At 57.0% G+C, this 18,966-nt stretch overlaps 2 protein-coding genes across 2 annotated transcripts in view; both read right to left on the reverse strand.

Moving 5' to 3' along the window:
* ESPNL (espin like) overlaps positions 1–11,180 on the reverse strand; it is a 30,575-nt gene extending 19,395 nt beyond the window's left edge. The window contains exons 1-4 of the mRNA XM_050751690.1: positions 9,993–11,180; positions 8,597–8,787; positions 5,899–6,085; positions 2,822–3,004 (exon numbers count right to left, since the gene is read on the reverse strand). Coding sequence (XP_050607647.1) covers positions 2,822–3,004; positions 5,899–6,085; positions 8,597–8,787; positions 9,993–10,286 — 855 coding nt within the window. The 5' untranslated portion in view covers positions 10,287–11,180. The remainder of the gene's footprint in view (positions 1–2,821; positions 3,005–5,898; positions 6,086–8,596; positions 8,788–9,992) is intronic.
* An 82-nt stretch (positions 11,181–11,262) lies between these two features.
* The window catches only part of SCLY (selenocysteine lyase), a 68,113-nt gene continuing 60,409 nt past the window's right edge, over positions 11,263–18,966 (reverse strand). The window contains exons 10-13 of the mRNA XM_050751664.1: positions 16,906–16,989; positions 16,328–16,430; positions 13,690–13,765; positions 11,263–12,383 (exon numbers count right to left, since the gene is read on the reverse strand). Of these exons, the coding sequence (XP_050607621.1) occupies positions 12,230–12,383; positions 13,690–13,765; positions 16,328–16,430; positions 16,906–16,989 (417 nt within the window). The 3' untranslated portion in view covers positions 11,263–12,229. The remainder of the gene's footprint in view (positions 12,384–13,689; positions 13,766–16,327; positions 16,431–16,905; positions 16,990–18,966) is intronic.

Raw genomic sequence — 18,966 nt, forward strand, 5'->3', positions numbered from 1 at the left:
ATACACAGGGCAATAAAGTAACTTCTCAAAAAATCAAAGGATTGAAATCACCAGAGTATATTTTCTGACCACAGTGCAATTAATAACAAATAGATAGCCGGAAGGAATGCCTTCATATCTGGAAATTAAGAAACATAATTCCAAGGAATCCCTAGGGCAAATAAGAATCAAAATGGGAATTAGAAAATATTTTTTAACTGAACAATTATCAAACAGTGGGATACAGCTAAAGCAGTACTTGGAGGAAAATTTATAGCCTTCAATAAATATATTACAAAAGAAAAAAGATTGAAAAGTAAGTGAAGTAGGCACCCATCTCAGTAATTTAGGAAAGAAAGTAATAACAAAGATAAATGTAGAAATTAATGAAATAAAAAAAATACATTGGAGACAATAAATGCTTTTTGGAGGACCCTGAACAAGTTAAAACCTGACTGTTGGAAAAACTAGTGACTAATAACCAGTGAAGCTGATTGAGACAAAAAAAGAAAGAAGAAAATAACCAACATCAAGAATTAAAAGTGGGGAACTTACTACGTACAGACAATAAAGGATCATCAGGATATTAAAAATAACTTTATGCTAATACACTTAATAACTTAGATAAAATTGATTCCTAGAACATTTCTAGGAAATAAATCCTAGAAAAATATAATTTGATGAAACCAACACATAAGAAATAGAAAGCCCTAGTAGTTCTATAATTAAATAAATTGAATTAGTAATTAAAAACTTTCCCTTAAAGAAACAGCCAGATCCAGAGGATTTCACTAGTGAATTCCACAAAATCTTTAAATAAAAAAATAAGTCTAATGTAACCAAAACGTCTCAAAAAATAGGAAAAGAGGAAACATTCCCTAATTCGTAGCATATTTTGATACCAAAATATAACAAGGATAAAACAAAAAAAGGACATTCCATGCCAATTTTACTCAAGAATATAAGGCCAAAAAGTCCTAAACAAAATGTTAGCAAATTGAATTCAGCTATATTTAAAAGGAATAATATGTCATTGAATTTATTCCAGGAATGCAAGGTCAGTGTAACATTTGAAAGTAATCAGGGTAGATCCAGGTATTCTAATGCTGGGTATACATATCCAAAAGATTTGAATGCTGGATCTCAGAGATATTTACACACCCATGTTCATAGTAGCATGATTCACAACAGTCAAAGGGCAGAAAAACCCAAATGTCCATTAACAGATGAATAAAGAAAGAAAATGTGGTATACACTATACAATGGAATATTATTTAGCCATAAAAAAGGAAATTCTGGCTCGTTATAACAGGGATGAACCTTGAGGACATTATGCTAAGTGAACTAAGCCAGAGACAAATGGATAAATACTGTAAAATTCCACTTATATGAGGTATCCTAAGTCATCAAGTTCATAAAAAACAGAAAGTAGAATGTTGGTTGCCAGGGGCTGGGAGAAAAGGGAGATGGAGAATTGCTGTTTGATGGCCATAGAGTCTCAGTTTTGCAAAATGACAAAGTTGTGGAGATTCTGCTGCACAACAATGTGAACAGACTTAATGCTGCTCAAGTGTATGCTTGAAAATGGTTAACATGGTAAATTTTATGTTATGCATTTTTAAATCACAATTTAACAATTTTTAAAAATAATTAGTGTAGGCCGGGTGCAGTGGCTCAAGCCTGTAATCCCAGCACTTTGGGAGGCCGAGGCGGGAGAATCACGAGGTCAGGAGATCGAGACCATCCTGGCTAACACGGTGAAACCCTGTTTCTACTAAAAAAATACAAAAAAACTAGCCGGGCGAGGTGGCAGGCGCCTGTAGTCCCAGCTACTCAGGAGGCTGAGGCAGGAGAATGGCGTAAACCCGGGAGGCGGAGCTTGCAGTGAGCTGAGATCCGGCCACTGCACTCCAGCCTGGGCGACAGAGCAAGACTCCGCCTCAAAAAAATATAAAAATAAAAATAATTAGTGTAATTCACACCATTCAAAGAATAACTAGGCTGGGCGCAGTGGCTCCTGCCTGTAATCCCAGTACTTTTGGGAGGCCGAGGTGGGCGGATCATTTGAGATCAGGAGTTCGAGACCAGCCTGGCCAACAGGCTTGCAGACCCAGAATCGATGGTTGGTTGCACTTCCACTTATAATCCCCCCAGACTAGCCTTGCAGAGGCCTGGAGCGCGCTTCTGGGGAACCAGGAGACTTCATAGAGGTGAACAGACCCGACACCGCTCAGGACTGGATGGGGCTGGGGAGAAGTAAACTGTGTGCATTCTCCTGAGATGGGGTCTCACCTTTAGACGAGGTCAACATCGGGTGGGCACCCGTGCAGGGCCAGAGGCTTATGGCTGCGCCCACCCTCAAAGGCTGGGTGTAGTTCTGATGTTGTTGAACATTTGAACACCATCCCTGCCTACGTGGGGTTTTTGGATGTCGTGTCCTGGGCCATGTGAGCCCCCAAGATTTATCTGGGTAATAGCAAAGGGGCTGACATCACACCCCTGCCACAACTCTGCTCGAAGGCTGCTCACGGCAGAGGGTCCGTCCCCAAGGGCTGTTCTGAGAAGACTGTCACCAAGACCAAGCCCTGACCAGGCACCAGGGAGTTTCTGTGCGAAGGGAGGGAGGATGGTACGCAGGATGAGAGCATACAGCTTGGATCTTGCCACTTGACCCTGGGCTCTTGACCTTGCGCAAGTGACTTTGCAACTCTGAGCCTCAGTTTACCCATCTGTATAAGGGAAGTCATCATTCTTACAGGGTGGCCATGAGCGTCAGTGACACAGTGCTGGGCATGGCTGACACTCGTGACTGCTCACCCTGTCTCCCTCACGCCCACCTTACCTCCATCTGTCCGTTCTCTGCTGCGTCGTGGAGGGGGGTCCCACCCCAGGAGTCTCTCAGGACTGGGGCACCCATCAGCAGGAGTCGGTCTAGGATGGGTGTGTGGCCGCCTCGGGCTGCAAAGTGCAGGGCCGTGGCCCCCTCATTGTCCCGTGCCGTGAGTCCGATGTCGGTGAATGTGACCTGGGAAGGAGGAGCAGTGGGAGCAGCCACCCTCCCAGGGAGGAGGCAGAACTGAGAGCAGAACTGAAAGTGGACTCTGGCTGTGCCTCTCAGGGCACAGGGCACAACCTCAGGAAACCTCGGACAGGGCTGGTTCAGCACGTGCGTCCCCGTCACCCTGGGGCAGCAGGACCTCTGGGGTCCAGGTGGGGGTGAAGTGAGCGCAGTAGCTTAATTTGGAGACACCATGGCCCTAAATCTGAAAGCAAATATCATGGCAAATGAAATACCTAGGGAACAGTAAAGAAGCATTTGCTATGAAGGAAGGAGAGAAGGAAAGAAGGAAGGGAGGGAGGGGCAGGGGAGGAAAGAACTTCATTTGGCCTGAGGGTGGCGCTGCCTTGCTGGGCATTTGCACTGAGCCCCTTTGCTGGAGCAGCGGGTCCTTTGGCCTCCCTCCAGGGCCTGGATTTGAGCCAGGCAATGAGGTTTGGGGCCCTGACCTGCCGGCCACCACTGCTGGCTGAGGCCAGCCCTGCCTCTGGGGCCTCATCTGCCTTCTGAACGGCCCCTGCTCTGGTCCACAGCACCAGCCAGGTGATAGTCCCCTACACTGACTCGCTGAAACCTGTGCAGCTGGGACAGCCATGGGGCCTGGGCCGGCCAGTGGGACGCGGGGGTCTTCTAGGACAAACTGCCTTCCTGACAGAGGGGTGATAGGCGTGCTGGCTCCCTGCCTTCGCCCTCCTTCCTCCTTCCTGCCTTGAGTGTGCCCGCTTTCCCTGTCGGGGAGACCAGGAGGACAGCAGAGCCGTCAGCAGGTCCCGCCACCTTCGGTGTGAGTGCCTCTTAGCGCAGCCAGGGCGCTCCTGACTGATCAGAAGTGTCTGCTGGGCAAAGCACAGTGAGCTGGAAACAGACAGGGACAGGGCTGCCGCGGGGCTCCTTCGCATCTGGAGTGGCCTCTCTGGCCCTGAGACCCCAAGGCCTGTCCGCTTTCTCCCCAGGAAGGGCCGCTCATGCCTCAGCACGGTCCCAGGGCTCAGCGGACCCCCTGCGGTGAGCTCTTGCCGCTCTGCCAGCTGTGTGCAGCCACCGCTCATCCCAGGGGCCAGGCATCGTTTGGGAGGCTGAGGTCTGGAGTGAATGGGTCAGAACCGCTGCAGGGGCGAGGGGAGGACGGCCAGGGCGGGACCAGGTCAAGAGAGCTTCCTCTGTGGGAGGCTGCTCCAGCAGGAGGAGCTGCCCCCGGGGTGGGGAGGGGCGCACACGCAGGCGAGGCACCGGGAGGGGCTGCAGTCTCCACAGAGGGAGGCTGGAGGCCAATTCAGGTGGCCTTGGGGCCAAAGTGGGCAGGCTGGCACCAGCCTGAGGACCTTGGGGCCACGGGGAGCAGGCCAGCACCATCCCGAGCGCCCGGGGGCACAGTGAGCAGGCGGGACCCATCCCAAGGGCCTCAGGGCCATGGTGAGCAGCGGGTGCCATCCTAAGGGACTAGGCCCCCGTTCCTTCACTTGCCTATTGGTTCAGTAAACATCTCTCGAGCCTGACCGCATGCCAGGTGCGGGGAACGCAGCGGGTGGCGAAGTCCTGCACCCACGGAGCTCCTGGCGCCTACACCCCGGCGGGTGGAAACCACCACCAAGACCAGGAGTCAGACGTGCCGTGTGCCCGGTGCTGGTGCGCGGGGGAGGAAAGCAGGAGTGAGGATGGTCTGGGCAGGCAGCTCCCCCAAGTAAACCAGCTGGTCAGGGAAGGCCCCAGGGGCGCCTGGGGAGCTGTGTACCAGGCACAGGGTGCAGCGCATGCAAAGGCTCCGGGGGCAGAGCCAGCCTGGCCTGCTGGAGAAGGAGCTGGAGCTGAGTGGGTGGGAGCCGGGAGACAGGAGGCCTCAGGCAAGCGTGGGAGGGCTGGGGGCAGGCAGCTCGCACTTCTCCACCAGCAGCCACAGTGGCCTTCTGATACGTCAGTCAGATCCTGCTGCTCCTGGCTCTGAGCCTTCCATGGCTCCCCAGGACCCTCAGGAAAGAGCCCCAGTCCTCCCAGCACCTCTGTCTGCCTTTCCGGTCCACCCTCAGGCCCCACGGGCCAGGCTCTCCCTGCCTCTGAATGAGGTGTGCCCCCCTCAGGAGGTTGCTTTGGGCCCCGCTCCTTGTTCAGCCACTTCCTGTCCATCCTCAGCTCTGCCCCCAAGTCCCCTCCTCAAAGAGGGCCTCCCCCACTCTTTTTTTTTTTTTTTTTTTGAGACGGAGTCTCACTCTGTTGCCCAGGCTGGAGTGCAGTGGCGTGATCTCAGCTCACAGCAACCTCTGCCTCCCAGGTTCAAGCGATTCTCCTGCCGTAGCCTCCCGAGTAGCTGGGATTACAGGCGCCCACCTGCTCTGCTTTTCTATTGTAGAGGCAGGAAGTCCCCAGCCCACCCTTGAAGATGGCACCTCCCCAACCTCAGTCACTGTGCTCTGGGGTCTCAGGTCTTCCTTCCCCAAAGAGGCCAGAAGTGGAGAAAGGTGGGGACTGGCCCGGGGATATCAAGCGGCAGGGCCTGAACAAGCGGCCGAGTGGCCCGAACTGGGCACTGCTGGTGTGGGCGCAGACAAAGCACATGGGCCACCACCAACTGTGAGAGCACCCGGGAGGCCCACCAGGACTTCCGGGGAGAGAGGGACTAGGAGAGCCCCAGGGGAGCCATGGCACGACCCCACAGAGCAGAGTGCACTGCAGGCGGTCAAAACTTCCGGGGCCCAGCCTGGCCGGGCCTGCAGGGTCTCGGGAGCCATGGACCAGCTCATTGGAGGCCCCAACAGCCCTGCATGTCCCCAGTACCCTCTGGAGCCCCTATCCAGGCTCCAGACTCTGCTTGCTGCAGGACCCACACTCCCTGGATGTCCCCCTTTCCACCTCTGGCACCTACTTACCAGCCAGACGACGAGGGAGTAGTGGCCGCGGGCGGCGGCAGCGTGTAGGGCGCTCATGCCGTCGAGAGCACGAAGGTGCACGTCAGCGCCACAGTCCTTCACCAGGAACTGGGCCAGGTGCAGGTGGCCCTCCTGGCAGGCCAGGTAGAGTGGGGAGGCGCCACTGCGTGTCCGCCGGTTCACGCTGCTGCAGGGAAGGGAGGGTTTGGAGGCCCAGTCCCTGCCTATGGCTGAGCCCATCCCTCAGCTGCTTGGACTTCACTGCTGACTCCTGGCCCTGCCCGTGATGGCTGAGTTTCCCACATGCTTTCCAGCTGCTACTGTGGGGTTCCCTCCTCCAGGTTGTTCCCCCAGGTGGCTGTGCAACCCCACTCTCCTATCCTTCTGTCCTTTTCTGGGAACTCCTGGGTCCAGGTCAGAAACATGCATCTTCTTAGATCTGAGGGGTCACGGTCTTGCCTTCCAGGTTCTCAGTTGTCCCAGTGGAGGCCCGGGATTGACCCCGACTCCCTTAGGGGTTTCCCTGTGCCCTGTGGCAGGTGATGCTGGGTGCCTGGTAGCTGTGGCAGCCTGTGATGAGGTGAGGGTTGCACTGGCTGGGCTGGGGTCGCAGTGGCGGTGTGGAGGCAGGGCCAATGTCACTAGGGAGGGTCAACTCTCTGGCTCGTGCCTCCTTTCCCACCAAGCCTGCTGACCACGCCACCCTGTTCCAGACCCTCCACTTCCAGGCCCTTCCTCTCTCAAGAGGGGAAGCTGGGTAATAATGAAGGGATCTCACGAGCACCCCCACACGTGCTCCCCACTTCTGATGGATGAATCTGAGCAACTCGGGGTCCACCCCAGAGGAGAGTCTAGTCACAGGCCTCAGCTGGCAGAGAGGAGACAGAGGCTGGGAGCTGATCTGTCCAGGGGCTTGCACCTGGGTTTAAGCCCCCCTCCCCTCACAAAGTCCCTGCCAGTACCAGCCCCCTTGCCTTACCAACCTCTCCTCTGCTCCTAGCAAGGGGGACACAGGACCTTGGTGGCTGTTCCCTGGCCTTGGACCACACAGAGATCGTCCCCTGCACCTGCTGAGCCTGAGGGTACACTTGCTCATGGAACGTGCCCCAAAGGGCTGCCAGTATGCCTTGGTGTCCTTCTCGGGGAAGGATCCATGCTTTCACTGGACTCTGCCAGGCGTCCTCGACTGCATCCAGGGTTGGAACAGGCAGTGTCCAGTGCGGTGGCTGGGAGCAGGCCATGATGCAGCCAGTGGGTCGGGGGCCACTGGAGGGGCATGGTCTGGCCAGCAGCAGCCACCTCTCGGCTGCTGGTCAGTGCTAGGTGGGAACTAGGCTAGGGGTACAGGACCTTCCCATTTGTGTGTGTGAGTGTGTGTGTGTGTACATATTAACATGAAGTCTCCTGGTTTTCTTTTTGTTTTTTTTAGACAGGGTCTTGCTCTGTCACCCAGGCTGGAGTGCAGTGGCACAGTCTCAGCTCACTGGAACCTCTGCCTCCCAGACTCGAGTGATCCTCCCACCTCAACCTCCTGAGTATCTGGGACTACAGGCGCTCATCACCATGCCTGGCTCATTTTTAAATACATTTTTTGTAGAGATGAGGGCTTCGCTATATTGCCCAGGCCGGTCTTGAACTCCTGGGCTCAAGCAATCCTCCCGCCCCAGCCTCCAGAAATGCTGGGATTACAGGCATGAGCCACTGCACTCAGCCCAAGTCTCCCAGTTTTCAATGGCGGAAACTTCTTTAAAAGCCAGGTGGGTCTGAGAGAGACTGTGGCCAGCCAAGGTTGGGGGTGGTGTGGATGCTTGGGGAAAAAGCCACAGAAGCGAATCCCAAGGCCTTTGCCAAGCGGTCCAGGATGGGAACACCCAGGAGTGAGAACCCGATTCCACAAGCATGGGGCTTGTCCTGGAGCTAAGAGGATGTGGGGACTGAGGCCTCTGGGGCAGCGACAGGCAAATGAGATGCTCCCTCGAAAAGAGAAGAGCCGTGGTCAGGGGTAGGTGGGTCCCTGGGGGATGGAAAGGTTTACCCTCAGCCAAGACAGCAGGAGGCAGAGGGCCTGTTCTGATGACAACGGTGACCTTGGCAAGCAGGGCGAGGACTGGAGGAGCGTGCAGGTGGGGAGGGAAGCCCTCTGCCTCACTGGCTGTCCTGACCCTGTCCTTCCTCCTTAACCATCCACCAATTCTGGCAGGGGCACAGGGCCCTGGAGACGATGAGGCCAGTGCCTGGCTCTAGGGATGGGGCAGTGCAGAGGCAGCTCCAGTCTCTGTGTCCCCAAGTCCACCAGACAGTCCCCACCCCTGTCAGGTGAGGGGAGGGTGCCCTCACAGGTCGCCGGTTGCCCACGTCCCGAGCTGTTTTAGGTCCTGAGACGCCCCCAGGCAGGGGGCCAGAGCTGCCCTGGGCATCACAGCAGCATCTTGCTGTCCTCACTGCCCCCAGCCACTCTCCAGGCTGAAGCGCTGGCCTGTGTCCCCTTGGGCCCTGGCATGGCACCGCCACTGCCTGGCCTGTGGGTAGAGGCCTCATTGCCCTTGACTCCTGCCAGCTCACCCCACAGTGACAGCATGCCCGTCTGCAGGATTCACCTCAAAGGCTACCAGCCTGTCCTCTTGGCCCTCCTCGGTGCAGCCTCCCCTTGGCCAGCTGGCCCCAGGCTGCCCCTCAGGTGGGACCCTGGGCTCCTTACCTGCCATGCGCAGTTGTCAGGAGCTTCAGGCAGGTCAGGTCCCCACTGACGGCGGCGTGGTGCAGCGGCAGGGCCCCCTCCCGGGTCTCCAGTGTGGTCGAGTGGCCCTCGTGGAGCAGCCACTCCACCAGCACCGGGTGTCCAAAACGGGCGGCCAGGTGCAGCGGGGAGACGCCCGAGGCATCTTGGTCCTACCGAGGCCCAGGCAGGTCAGTGAGTGGGGGGTAGGCCGTGTGGCCAGAGCCAGCTGCTGGAGGAGCCCCAGGCGAGGGCTTACACTGCCTGCAACCCAGGGAAGGGGCTTCCAGCTCCTTCCTCCTTCCCTCCGTTTCTGCCTGCAACATGGAGGGAGGTGCTCCCTGCTGGGACTGAAGTGAGAGGAGGGCCAGGACTCAGGTCCAGGTCTTGGGAGGCCACCTCTGGCAACCCTGCCCCTCCTGGGCCCCCGTCCCCAGTGCGGAGAAGGCCCTTTCCCACTCAGCCGGGTGCCCACAGACACCCGCCCACTCTGCTCATGGTCAGAAAGGCTTCCCAGGACACTTGCCTCTGGCTGGTTCCCTGCCCCAGTGCCCTCCCTCTGGCCACAGGGCCCCGGGGCCAGGGAGCATTCCCACCACAGGTGCCAGGGGTCCAGCAGACCGAGGCCTTCTCCAAGGGCCCTGTGGTCAGAATGGATCCCCAGGCAGGCACAGCTCCCACCTGCTGCCCTTGAGCTTGGCGGAACGGGATGCTAGGCTGGCACTCTCAGGCCCTCTGGTGAGCCAGGTGCCGGGGAACCTTCCCGCTCCCTAATCTCAGCAGGTCCCACCGGCCCTCACCCCAACTCTGACCTCTGGGCAGTGTTCTAAGGCCCGTCAGTCCTGCTCACCCTCAGTCCTGAAAGCTCCACAGGGCTGAGCAACAGCTCGAAGGCCCTCACCTGCACAAGGGGACGGGGCAGGCAGGAGAGGGGAGGGGGCCCAGTAGAAATGCTCCAGACAAGACAGTCACCATCAGCAGCCCTCACTCCCGTCTCCCAACCAGGTTCCCAGCTCTCATGCCCGACTTCCCACAGCCCTTCTGTAAGGATCCCTTTCTAGACCCTTTGGGAAGCGGGCCCTGTGGACCAGGCCTGATCAGAGACAAGGGGTCTTGACCTCTGGCAAGACCCCCACTGGTAACACCCAGCTTCCTGGCAGGCGAGGTGATAAGAACATTTAGGAGGTGTTCTTGGCTCTCAAGACTTTGTGCTCTGAGAAGCGTGGGGCAGAGACGGCGACCACTGAGTCCCCAAGAGAAACGAAGAGCCCAGGGCCGTGGAGCCCGGGGTGGCCAGTGCTGAGCCTGCGTGGCTCACACCTCCCTGGTTCCACCCCAGCCAGGTTTGTGGAGGCCAGGCTGCCCCGTCCCCGCTCACCTGCAGCCCGCAGCCCCCCTCGCGGACCAGCCAGCACAGCTCGGCCAGGCTGCCTGTGGCGGCGGCGTCATGCGCTGGGGTGGCCCCATTGTGGGCCCGCTGGTTGCCGGGCAGCTGGGCCCGCTGCACCAAGAACTTGACACAGTCCAGGTGGCCGGCCCGGGTGGCGTGGTGAACCAGGCCGGCCCCCAGAGCATCGGTGATGCCCGGGCCCAGGGCGCCAGCCTCCAGCAGCCGCTCCAGTGTTGCCACATCCCCATCCTTGGCGGCCACGAGTGCCCGCTGCTCCTCCATTCTCTGGCCCGGGCTCTCAGTGGTGACTCATGCACAGGCCAGGGCTTCTTGTTTCAGACGTGGATGAAGCTGCCGGCTCTGGTTACCTGATAAGCCGCCACAGGGCAGATGGGAGGCGTTGGGGCGGGGTGGGGGGGATACACCTTGGGGACCTGCCCGAGCCACTCCCACAGCGTGAGCGCGCCAGGTGCCTGGAGCTGGGAGGATGGAGTGCAGCACACAGGGAAAGGCCCACACCAGGCTAGGTCAGGGCTGGGCATGGCCCGCGGAGAAAGGAGGCTGGCCCTGAGGCTGCTCACATCTGTCCAGACGGCACGAACCCGCCTCTTCAACTGCGGAGCGAGGGCTGAGGACACGCATCACTGAGCTTCTCACAGGAGCCCCGAGCAGCCTGGGAGATGGTTCCCCCAATTCTCACAGAAGGGCAGACCCCCAGCCGCCACCACAGTGCGCCTGAAGTAAAGGCTGCCCAGTAGGTCTGCGTGTTTGGCTGTGTTGGCACAGAGCTGAGCGCTCCGCCTCTGGATCTGGCCCTGGGCCCTGGAGGCTATGAATCTCTGGGGACGCAGTGGCTCCATAGGGCCTGCGACGGGCCCAGGACCCTGACTTGGGTGTGTCCAGCCCCTGCCTCAGCCCCCTCTCCAACTACACTGACCGAGTCTCTGGGCTGCAGTCCAAAGAGCCCAAGTACATTTAACCCCTTTCCAGATTGTTCTGGACAATCCACAGTTCTTTAGGGAAGTCAGGACCACCAAGCCTCCTCCTGGCAGCAATGGGAAGCTGCAGATCGGGGACCCATTCCATTTGTAGGGGCTCCCGGAGACGCAGCCTCAAGCTGGATTTCTGGGCTAATGCATCCTCACACAATGGTGACCTGGGGGCTGCTGCACCCCTGGTTTCCCCCATCCACAGGCTCCGTCAGATGCCTTCGTGCCCAAGCGCAGGGCCCACTAGAGAAACCACAGGAGACCCAAGCCGGGCACTGAAATCTTTTGTTCATTTAGTTTCTGGCAAGTGTTTCCTCAACATCATTATGTAGTTCCTTGAACCGTAAAACTACACATTAAAAGTGTTATTCCACTGAAAATGACTCCTATGCAAACATCGACATGGGATGTGTGTCCAAATGCCACAGAGTATTTTGAGAAAAAATCCTCTGCAAATAAAATTAAGGTAAAAGCTGAGTCAGGGATGATCCAATTCCCACCCCAGGAATGACCTGGAGCTGCACCAGCTCAGTGAGGTTGGAGCTGAAACCCTGAGTTAATGATCAAAAGGGACAAGACGAGAAGGCCTGGGGACTGTGGATGGGGAAGCGCGCAGCCCTGAGTGCCAGTGGGCAGAACAGGGTCAGGCTCGGGGAAGCAGGAGGGGTGGTGTGCGGTAGGCGCTGAGCAGAGCAGGCCTGGCTGAGGCTGGGGGCCACTGTGCACTGAGGCCAGAGGAGCAGGGTGGTGGGGGCAGCTTTGGAAAGGGACTAAAAAGGGCCTGAGAAGAGACCACTCAGGAAAAGTACAGGTGCGAGGCCACGATCAAAGCAAAAAAATCAAGTTTCCTATGTTCATGATAGCATTTGGCTGACAATGAGTTATAAATACTTGGATTCTATCTTCCTGATAAAAACACCTTCCAGGAAGGGGCACTTCCAACAGGCTTGCCCAGTTCCCAGTGGGGAGGGTGGATGAAGCTGGTGTTTCCACTTCACCACTGGAGGACGGTTCTATGTGGGCGTTCCTATGTGGCATTGGTGTCCTGGGCCCTGTGAGCTCTGCAGGGGTCCAGGGAAGGAAACTGGGGGTGCACACTTGCAGGCACTCCAGGACAGAATGCAGAGGGGGCACGAGACAGTCATCCTGGCCCAGCCCTCAGGAGGGAACTGGAGGGATAATCCTGAGCCCTGCCACGGGCTTCCTAGAAGCGGGGCGGGGAGGGCGGCCCCGGCGCTAGGCCTGGTTCTCCAGCTGCGCCACGGCCTGCTTCAGGTCCTGCACGACGAGGTCCACTTCGGCCCTGGTGGTGCTGCGGCCCACGCTGAGGCGGAGCGCGTTCCTGGCCACGTCGAAGGGGATGCCGTAGTTCAGCAGCACTGGGGACGGCCTGGGGAGGGCGAGACCGGGTGGCAGCTGCTGCCAAAGGCACATGGAAGAGACACAGCGTTCCCCGCTCTGGACTACTCCCCCAGTGGGGCTCTGCCCACCCGGGTGCGCGCCTGCCCTGCCTGGTATCCGCCTCCTGCTGAACTCCTGGACCAAGCACACCCCTAAGACCAACCATATCAAGGTGCAGCTCAAAGTTGCCACCATTCTCCCTGTAGAGTTCTCTTGCACTTGGCACTCCCAGGTGACACTGCCCCCCTCTCGCACTGAGCTCTGGGGCCAGGGGCTCTCCTGTCCTTGAGGGGTCTGAGGTCCTGGAGAACACTGATGCTGACACAGACAGTACCTCACCCATGCGGCCCATCTAAGCCACTTGGTAACTTCACGGCACCTGGCATGGGGCTTTGCAGACACTAGGGATCCAGCCAGTATCTAGCCATGGAACAGATGACTGCGTGTGGGCGTCCGGAAGCAGGGCTGCTGGAGGCTCGAGGTGTGGGCTCTGCCAAGGTGCTTGCCCTCATCACACCCAGACCCCTTTCTTCCCCTGCCCTCTCCTGCCCCTCCTATAGCAGGGCACTGCCCCCCACCCCTACAGGGCCCTGTCCTGCCCCTCCTTTTCCCTGGAGCCGGGCCCACCACTGTCTCGCTCCAAGTGCTCCTACACAATCCCTCCGCCCTGACCCTGATGACCACGTGCTGCTGGCCACAGTTCTCTCTCCCCAGAGCCCTGGGTGTTTCTCCTACATTCACTCCGACCTCCCACAGGGGTCTCACATTTTCAGCAGGCCAGACCCGGAACCGCTTCTCCCCCGCTGCCAGCAGGCTGCTGCTCGGGTGCCCCACGCCCTCTACCCCCCAGTCTCCGCCAGGCAGGCCACCCGCTCACCTGGACCCGCTATCCCAGAATCTCTGCTGCATCTTGCAGATGGCTGATCTGACACCTGAGTCTGCTCACGCCATGGCCCTCAGGGCTCCCCCTTCCATGAGATTTAAGTGAGCACTGACAGGCCACCCCTCCCCAGCCCACCCCAGTCCTCCCCAGCCCCAGCCACGCTGCCCCTCCAGGCCCTGCTCCCCCTGCCTTCAGAACTGAGCACGAGAAGCCCTCTTCCCCCGCGCAAGTCCTAGTCCTTCGGACGGCAGCTTAGAAGTCACTTCTTCCAGGAAGCCCTCCCTCTGCCCTCCTAGGACCCAGACAGGGCCGCCCTTCACGAGCCAGAGCGCGGCCCAGTGGCCGCCTGCCCAGCACACCCAGTGCCCGGAGGACCCCTATGCCCTGGACTGGGTTTATGAAGAGCACTTACTGGTCCCCATGGTCCGAGTGGCACGCGGCCCCCACACTGGCCAGCAGCACTCGGCACTGCGCAAGCACCTCGTGGCCTGTGGAGACAGAGTACGCGCCACTGAGATGGGGCTCCAGCCAGGCCGCCCTTCTCTCCCCTCCCAGGGTCCTGCTGGCGCAGGCTGCTTCCCTCCCTCCGTGCCACCTGGTGGAATTCCAGCACCGGCCATTCTGGCAGCTGGGGAGAGATCTCACAGCAGCAGCCGAAGAAGATGCTTTTTTCTCCTTTGGCCGCAGAAACGTGGACGCTATTCTCCCTCACAAAGCTGGCCTTGAAAATGGCACTCGATTTTAATCAACTGCCTGCGAGGACACCTGGAGTCCTGACCAGCTCCGTCCTTACGAGCTGGCAGTCCCGACAATATCACGTCTCCACCTGTGTTCTGGATTGCAGAGACACGTGGGAGTTCTATGAAGCCAGAAGGCACTTCCCTCTTCTTTCACAAGCATGGCTGATGGAATTAACATGAGAATTTCAGCCAGGCGTAGTGGTTTCCACCTGTAATCCCTGCACTTCGGGAGGCAGAGGCAGAAGGATTGCTTGAGCCAGGAGTTTGAGACCAGCCTGGGCAACACGGGGAAACCCTATCTCTACAAAATATTTTTTAAAAATTAGTCATGGCTGGGCATAGTGGCTTACCCCTGTGATCCCAGCACTTTGCAGGGCCAAGGCAGGTGGATCACTTGAGGTCAGGAGTTCGAGACCAGCCCGGCCAACATGGCAAAACCCCATCTCTACTAAAAATACAAAAATTAGCCAGGCATGGTGGCACACACCTGTAATCCCAGCTACTCTGGAGGCTGAGGCAGCAGAATTGCTTGAACCCAGGAGGCGGAGGTTGCAGTGAGCCAAGATCGTGCCACTGCACTCCAGCCTGGTCAACAAGAGTGAAACTCCGTCTCAAAAAAAAAAAAATGTGGCCGGGCGCGGTGGCTCAAGCCTGTAATCCCAGCACTTTGGGAGGCCGAGACGGGTGGATCACGAGGTCAGGAGATCAAGACCATCCTGGTGAACACAGTGAAACCCCGTCTCTACTAAAACTACAAAAAACTAGCCGGGCGAGGTGGCGGGCGCCTGTAGTCCCAGCTACTCGGGAGGCTGAGGCAGGAGAATGGCGTGAACCCGGGAGGCGGAGCTTGCAGTGAGCTGAGATCAGGCCACTGCACTCCAGCCTGGGCGACAGAGCGAGACTCCGTCTCAAAAAAAAAAAAAAAAAAAAAAGTTAGCCAGGTGTGGTGGTGCATGCCTGTAGTCCCAGTTACTAGGGAGGCTGATCACTTGAACCCAGGAGGTCAAGGCTACAGTGGGCTGTGATTACACAGCACTCCAGCCTGGGTGACGACAGAGTGAGACCCTGAATCCAAAAATAAATATACAATATGAGAATCTCTGTCTCATTTAAAGTGATATAGGTTGTCACTGAATACAAAGTCTGACCCCAGAACAAAGGGAATGTTGACAGAGAACTCTCCTTTCCATGGTGAGGAATCTGAGATGGTCAAGGAAACCCAGGCTTCCTTGCCCACAAGAACGCATTTTAGCCCAGGTTCTCACGAACGCAGCCATCATGACAGTTACCCACGGGCTCTTCTTCATGGGCCAAACACGACTGCTGGGTTTCTCCGCATGATCCAGGAAGAAGAAAGAAGCAACACCTTCATCCTCTAAGAAGTCAAAACCTCGTCTACAAAGGCAGCTCATCGTGATCTCAGGGCCACCATAACCTGCTCCCAAATGACACATGGCTGGTCAATGACCTGGACTTCCACTCTCGGAGTCAGGGCAGACCAGGTTTCAGGTGCATCTGGGACAGGGGTGACCCTAACTGCTCCTAGCTGAGGCGGATGCCGCAGGAAATCCAGATTTGTACTTGCTCCTTAGTCTGCCAGTTATTTTTATTGTTTTTTTGTTTGTTTGAGACAGACAGAGTCTCACAAACTCTGTCACCCAAGCTGGAGTGCAGTGGCTCAATCTTGGCTCACTGTAACCTCCAGGTTCAAGCAATTCTGCCTCAGCCTCCCGAGTAGCTGGGACTACAGGTGCACACCACTATGGCTGGCTAATTTTTTGTAGTTTTTGGTAGAGATGGGGTTTCTCCATGTTGGCCAGGCTGGTCTCAATCTCTTGACCTTGTGATCAGCCTGCCTCGGCCTCCGAAAGTGCTAGGATTACAGGCCTGAGCCACTGTGCCCAGCCTCTGCCAGTTTTTAAAACTGATCGCCTCCCCTTTCCCTTACTCTAATAAAATATTTAATAAAAACTGCCAACAAAATAGATAAATGTCTAGAATTTAATGTTACTTCCTTCCCTGACAGCTTTTGGGGCGGTGCTAATGCCAGACATGAGAGTTCGCCACGGTCCACATCCCAGCAGCAGCAAAATGAGCCAAGTCAGGGAGAGGGGGGGCTGGCAGCAAGAACCCGATGGACCACAGCGCAGCCACCTGAGCCTGCTCTCAGCAATCCCAGCAAGGCCCTCTGACAGCCCGAGCTGTGTCATGCTCAGGGCAGGGAGAGTGGGAGTTGCTGGCTCGGACCAGAACCCGTGCACCGCGGGAGCTATGCTCACACTCAGAGAGACCAGGGTGAGGGGCCGTCACCTTGAAGCCGGGGTCCCCGGATGGAGAAGTTGCAGGTATTGGGAAGCCGCTGGGTCCCTGGAAACTGGCTATTCAGATGGATTCTCTTCTGACCGAATTCAGCCTGAAAAAAATAAGTGAAATATTTGGTGGCCTTCAAAGACACCACCATCAGCAACTGTTTGAAATTTAGACTTTTCCAGAAACACAATCTCAGCAGGTGCATACTTTTCAATCAGCATCTACCCAGAATAGTTATGGGGACAGACTATGGAAAGCAAAGTTAATTAGGAGAAAAACCAAATATTCGGAAACATATGAACCTTCCACATAAACCATGAAGTATACCACCTCTGCATATTTGATCGTGTGTCTCTGAAAAAGATCATGCCCCTGGCCTAGGGCCCCACTTTCGGGGTTTCTGATCCCAGTGTGCTTCCCGCCACTGTTATTTCTTCCCTCACTGCATTCTGACGAGTTCCAGGCTACGCTGCAATCCCCATAGGTCCTGAGGTCTAGGAGCACCACGTCCCCTCTCCCTCCGGGCACCTGCCCCACACACCCTCCCTCTCCTGGTACCCACCCCACACTGCACTCACTTCCAGCCTCTCTTCCAGGTAGTCGCGGATATCCCTCATGTGGGCCTCGTAAGCCTCGCAGTTCTGGGTCACCAGCTCCGCGGCCTGGGGGCAGACACACTAGTGGAAGCACAATTCTTGCAAAACAAAGGAGGGCAAAAAAGCTTTCAACAGCACAGGCAGCATTTCCTGAAACCGCTCATTCTCCTGACAGTCACAGACAGACCATATTTTTTGAGTGCTGCCATTTGGAGGGTGTGGAAGTGCCACAGAAATTGACTTCACCAGGCACTTCCTGACAGCGCCAGGCACTGGAGATGCCCCAGCAAAGCAGCCCTAAAGGGGATCCCAACCCTTGAGGAGCCAGCATCCAAGAGGCAGACAGACAAAAGCAGGGGCGGGGGGAACACTCTCCTACCCACCAGTTGGCGCTGTGAAGGGACCTCGCAGGCCCGAGGTGGGGTGGTGGCAGATGGCTGCACAAGGGCAGGGAGTGGCGTCTCAGCAAGGGCTTTGCAGGGGACAGTCATTCTGTCTCTAGAACAGAGGGGCCTGGTGTGGTGGGTGGAGAGTGCAGAGGGGGTGAAGGCCCAGGGACAGATCCACAGGCCCTGCAGGCCTGGTCACGGGGCAGACGCAGTGAGGCTCTGAGGGAGGGATGCGATGGTCTGACTGGCCTGTGTGTTGGTCCCTCTGTGGCTGTGTAGACAACGGCAGCAGCAGGCCCCCAGGAGGCCATGGCAGGCATCCAGACCCTTGGTCTAGGGTTAGTGGCCAAGAAAATGGACATGAGGCCGGTAGTGGGTGTATTCTGGAGTCCAGACAGACAGGACGGGTGCTGTATGAGAGGCAGGGGACGATGACAAGGACGGACTGAGGGCATCTCCCGGACTTCAGAGGCGAGAACCTGGATAGCGGGAGGTACCCAGGGTGGGAAGAGGGTGGAGGAGAGCGGTCGGGACAGGCTTTGAACTGAGAGGAATGGGTCTCTCAGGAGATGGGCCAGGGCCTAGCTGAGATGTCAAGTTCAAAGGCAGGAGCACAGGCATCACAGTGACAGGACGGACAGAGGGATCCACGCGGGTGCGGGTGCAGGTGCAGGGAAGGGCTACCAGCACGCAACCAAGGCAGAAAGGAATGGGTGGGGGAAAGAATGTTGGGGAGGGCGTGTGCAGGATGGAGTCCAGGCTGGGCAGCAGGGGGGGCTGTCTAACACGCTGGTGGCATCGGGGTCTGGGCGAAGCTGAAGAACCAGCGGGGGTGTGGTGCTGGGGCTGAGACCAAGCTGTGGCACTTGTGCTGTTACAGGTGCAGATGCAGCTGCAGGAGCACGGAGAAGGTCAGGGGCTGGGGGGCTTCAAGCACTGTGAGCTGAGGCTCTATTGAGGAAGCTGTTACCATGATTCCCATCTGGCATGGGGGATAGCCAGGACTCAGGGAGTTCCAGCGACCTGACCCAAGGCACAGGGTGAGTGAAACTTCAAGCCAGGATTTGAACCCTGGTATTTCAAAGCCTGTGGACCGCACCACTACTTCATCATTCAGTTCAATATGAGCAGGTACTGGACTCCACTTAAAACACACTCTTCCGGCCGGGCACGGTGGCTCACACCTGTAATCCCAGCACTTTGGGAGGCCAAGGCGGGTGGATCACCTGAGGTTAGGAGTTCGAGACCAGCTGGCCAACATGATGAAACCCTGTCTCTACTAAAAATACAAAAATTAGCCAGGCACGGTGGTGCATGCCTGTAGTTCCAGCTACTTGGAGGCTGAAGTGGGAGAATTTCTTGAACCTGGGAGGTGGAGGTTGCAGTGAGTCAAGATCACGCCACTGCACTCCAGCCTGGGTGACAGAGTGAGACTCCGTCTCAAACAAAAACACTCTTCCTTCTAGTAAATGTAGCCTTAGTTATCACTGTTAATAATTTTGGGTATTCTAAGTAACAGGGGATCCATTCATATTCTTCCCAAGGCCCGGCCTCCTGGGCGCCAAGCCGTTTCTCTGTACTGGGGATACTGAGGCCAAGCCCCTGCTCTCGTGCAGCTGACAAGCCCCTTCGAAGGGGAAGCAGGAAGTGGGGC

The sequence above is a fragment of the Macaca thibetana genome, chromosome 12, assembly GCF_024542745.1.
Source record: "Macaca thibetana thibetana isolate TM-01 chromosome 12, ASM2454274v1, whole genome shotgun sequence".
Taxonomy (NCBI): domain Eukaryota; kingdom Metazoa; phylum Chordata; class Mammalia; order Primates; family Cercopithecidae; genus Macaca; species Macaca thibetana.